Source organism: Engystomops pustulosus, chromosome 8 (genome assembly GCF_040894005.1).
Source record: "Engystomops pustulosus chromosome 8, aEngPut4.maternal, whole genome shotgun sequence".
In the NCBI taxonomy this organism is placed as follows: domain Eukaryota; kingdom Metazoa; phylum Chordata; class Amphibia; order Anura; family Leptodactylidae; genus Engystomops; species Engystomops pustulosus.
The window spans coordinates 106,220,520-106,224,583 of record NC_092418.1 but is presented as its reverse complement, the minus strand read 5'-3'; the positions used below and the strand labels follow the sequence as shown (position 1 = coordinate 106,224,583).

The 4,064-nt window shown below is 48.6% G+C and overlaps 1 protein-coding gene across 1 annotated transcript in view; it reads left to right on the top strand.

The window, feature by feature from the left end:
• The window catches only part of LOC140075830 (actin-related protein 3-B), a 14,897-nt gene extending 12,641 nt beyond the window's left edge, over nucleotides 1–2,256 (top strand). The window contains exons 8-12 of the mRNA XM_072122182.1: nucleotides 818–991; nucleotides 1,069–1,161; nucleotides 1,233–1,358; nucleotides 1,625–1,708; nucleotides 1,813–2,256. Of these exons, the coding sequence (XP_071978283.1) occupies nucleotides 818–991; nucleotides 1,069–1,161; nucleotides 1,233–1,358; nucleotides 1,625–1,708; nucleotides 1,813–1,908 (573 nt within the window). The 3' untranslated portion in view covers nucleotides 1,909–2,256. The remainder of the gene's footprint in view (nucleotides 1–817; nucleotides 992–1,068; nucleotides 1,162–1,232; nucleotides 1,359–1,624; nucleotides 1,709–1,812) is intronic.
• Nucleotides 2,257–4,064: the final 1,808 nt, after the last annotated feature.

Below are 4,064 nucleotides of genomic sequence, written 5' to 3'. Positions count from 1 at the left end.
ACACATTACATTTGTGTCTCACTTGTCGTTGACTCTTCACCAAAAATATTAGCCTAAAATGTGGTAAAAAGTAGAAAAGTTCAAGGGGGCTGAATACACAAACACACGTACACACTGTATTCACACTTGCATTTATCAACTCCACGGAGCCACTGTTTGAGCTGTATTAGGCCTCACATGGAATCGGGAGACGTCTTCATGGCTGGACCATTATTCCCCCTCCCTCTATGGTCTGCCTGTAGAGAGACATGGTCCTGTCATGTGAACACAGCCGTAAGAAGGTACCAAGGGGGTTAATAAGGGAGCAGTAATCGCCTGTTCCCTCCCTCTTCTAGCAGCATCTTTCATCTTTAGTAACCTGGTCCTATCGAGTGATCTAGATGATGGGGTAGGGGGAGATACAGTGACTCCACGGCCCGGGCACCTGTACAGTATAAAACTGGCTGTGCCCTTGACTGGAATCACCGTAAGCCGCCCCCCACCCATGGCCGCCCTGAATCACTTAATTACTGAGAATAGTGGGCGTTCTTGACTAGTCTAGTAATGTGAATGCCAGATACACCCACATAGCATGTGTGGCAGCGTGGGGGGATATGGCATCTGTTACTGTAGTACTGGAGGATACACCAAAAACCAAGTGCAGTCTGATGGGCAATCACCTACTCACCCTACTCCTTATATACCCATCAGGGGAACTGCGGGTCAACAGATATTACATCCCCCACATCATCGCTGAGCCTTTACACCTAAAATATAATGGTAGTTTAGGGTCCGTGCTGTACCCGACCTCGACATCGTCTCCTTTGTCTCTTTATAGGAACGTTTCAGCTACGTCTGCCCTGACCTGGTGAAGGAATTCAGCAAATATGATACAGATAGCGCCAAGTGGATAAAGCAGTACAGCGGCATCAACGCCATCTCTAAGAAGGAGTTCAGCATTGACGTGGGGTATGAGAGGTTCCTGGGCCCTGAGATCTTCTTCCACCCTGAGGTTAGTCACCGTCCCCACTGCATGCACCGTGTGATCACGGCGTGTGCCACTTTTAATCTTCTCTTGCCACTTTGCAGTTTGCTAATCCAGACTTCACCCAGCCCATCTCTGAGGTTGTGGATGAAGTGATTCAGAACTGCCCCATTGATGTGCGTCGCCCTCTCTATAAGGTGAGTGAGGAACCTCGTGGTCTGTAGGTCACTGTTGTCCTAATTTATCCTGACACCTGCTCTGTGCACAGAACATCGTCCTCTCTGGAGGCTCCACCATGTTCAGGGACTTTGGCCGCCGTCTGCAGAGAGACCTGAAGAGGACAGTGGATGCAAGACTGAAGCTGAGCGAGGAGCTGAGTGGAGGCCGCCTGAAGGCAAGTACATGGGCTGAGCAGGAAGGAATGACCTGGAATCAGTACAGGGGGGTCGGGGGGTAGAAACCTATAGATAAAAGCTATAGTGTCTCGTGGGGGGGATTCCCTTAGGGGGGTCCAGGAGGAGTCGTAGTCATTCAGGATTTACTTGTGGCTAGTCTGGGGTAGTATGTTGGGTCCTTTTATGGTGTTCCTGATGCCCCCACACACTGTTGTACACGGGTAGTGTACTGATGTGGTGCCATTGTCTCCTCTTTCCTTTTCAGCCAAAGCCCATTGATGTGCAGGTGATCACACACCACATGCAACGCTATGCTGTCTGGTTCGGGGGCTCCATGTTGGCATCCACGGTAAGGCCATGGCACGGTTGATGGGTGAGGGAGGCAGCAGAGGTCGTGCCCCCAGACGGGGTAGAATTAGGTTCTTCACTGATGGACTTTGTTTTGTTTTCTAGCCGGAGTTCTATCAGGTCTGTCACACAAAGAAGGACTATGAGGAGATCGGGCCGAGCATTTGCCGCCACAATCCAGTGTTTGGGGTCATGTCCTAGGTGCTCGGTTGCTGAAAGTTTCTGTGGCCTCGGGTTTATACATCTCCAGGAGGATGGGTGGCCCTGGCCTCCACATTACGGTTCAATAAAACACATGCTCTGGGATCCAGTCCTGGTATTATGTATGGACCCCGCAGCTCCCTGTGACCAGTCATGGTAGTCGCTTGCTGGCGTTTTGTATCTTTGTACTGGGGTGGGGGGGATGGCAGCAGCTTGTGCCCCCTGCCACCTCTTATCTTTGCTTGCACAGAGCCGGATTGTATCTGCGCCGTTGTTTGCTGCTTCTGATTTTCCATGAAATGGTGACATGTGATCATTCCAATAAAGGCCAGCCTGTCTTTTCTACAAGGTCTGTCAATGTACTGAATGCGGACGGGGCCACTGTAGCTGCACTGTATGAGGGAGGGGTCACACATGTCCGCATCTCACTCATCAGTTTGTCAGCAGGTGGTGGTCATACTACTACTATAAAGAGGGCACAACTTTCCTCATCCTAGAGGAGCTCTATCTGCCCATTGTGATGTACTCCCGAGACCAATGCGGTTCTCCTTGACGCAGTGGGTCAGTTCTGTGACCCCATGTACACCACCCTGTGTTTGGGCTGGTGGGAGAAGATGTGTTTTGGAGATTCCAGCTCCCCCCCCAGTACGGAGGGATCTGTGATGTGACTGAGGTCTGTTGCTGATATGTCACCTGGAGAGGCACAAAAACAATGTTTGGAGACCTTGTGGCCCATTTGAATCAAAATAACTTAGCCCTTTGTTTCACTTTTGTAATAGAATAATCTGAACTACTTTTCCTTAATGTATTCATATGTAAGAGTAACCAGAAAGCCCACTCCTGCACGCAGTGGGAGAGCAGGTACCTGTACATCCTGTACTTATGAGGGGTCAATAACGTAGAAACTGCTCCAGTGATCACAGGTGAGGGACCTTAGACGAGGATCATACATTCCGGAATGCACTGATACAAATCAGACTGATGCGGCGGGGGAGGAATCCAATTACTGATGACTGCATTTTGTGGGGAATACTCGACATACAAAAAGATTCTCACTGATGATTGGTGCATGCTGGGGATTGATCCTACAACAGACCTGGCTATCAGTCCAGCACAGGATGCTTTATATGTAATGGTAGTTTCCTGCCCATTTAAAATTAAAGGTGCTTGATGAGAGTCTTAAGCCACAGTTATACTAAACTACTATAGACCCTCATGTCTGCCCCTGTAGATACTGCTGTGGATCCTGAGAGATCCCAGACCCCGCTGCAGTTTTGTGGTATATCCCATGATTCTCTTACATGTTTATGTTCAAAAATCCTCAACATGGAGGTGTGCAATTGTGTATAAAAACCAGAAAGGATAAAGGCCCTCCCATAAGCTCTCATGCCAGTGTCGTCCTACCTAGGGACTGCGTCACCCTCCTCGCCGGGGGAGGGGAGAAGCTAGTGCACCTTCCACAGACCTTCTGAGCGCCAGCAAGCCTGCTATAACATGGCCAGACCTATAACATATACTTCAAAGCCTTTCTACCAAGTCAGATTTCAAAATCCTAGACACGGTCAGAGAAGACTGCTCTCTGATGGACAGGCTGGAAGGATAAGCGATGGCTCATGATAACATCAGAACCTTTATAACCCAACTATGTTACAGCCCAGGCCCACCTGATGAGAGACATGAACTGCCATATTGAAGATTTGGACAACCGTGGCAGAAGGAACAACATTAGAGTTTGGGGTGTCCCAAAACACAAAGACCGGGAAGATTTTAAGGTGCTCCTGGAACAGATATTCAACAGTTTTTTTTTTTGGAGAACCAGATACCCATAAAATTAAATTCGACCAACCTCACAGAGCCCATGGTTTAAAGGGGTCCACAAACAGACCCAGAGCTATAATTTTCCGCCTGGTGGACTATGAATTGAAAGAAAATATTCTGGCCAACACTAGGTGGGCTGTCCCCCTAGAGTACCACGCTCACTACTGTATATAAGAGGCCCCAGCTCAAGCAAGACCTATCAGACCTATCAATCCTTGCTAATACCATTCCTAACGGCCCTGTATAACAAACTTGTCTAACTCCCTAATTACCAAAAGATTGCTCAAATTATGGGCCTATTGTGCTACTCAACACTGACTACAAATTGTTCACCAAAA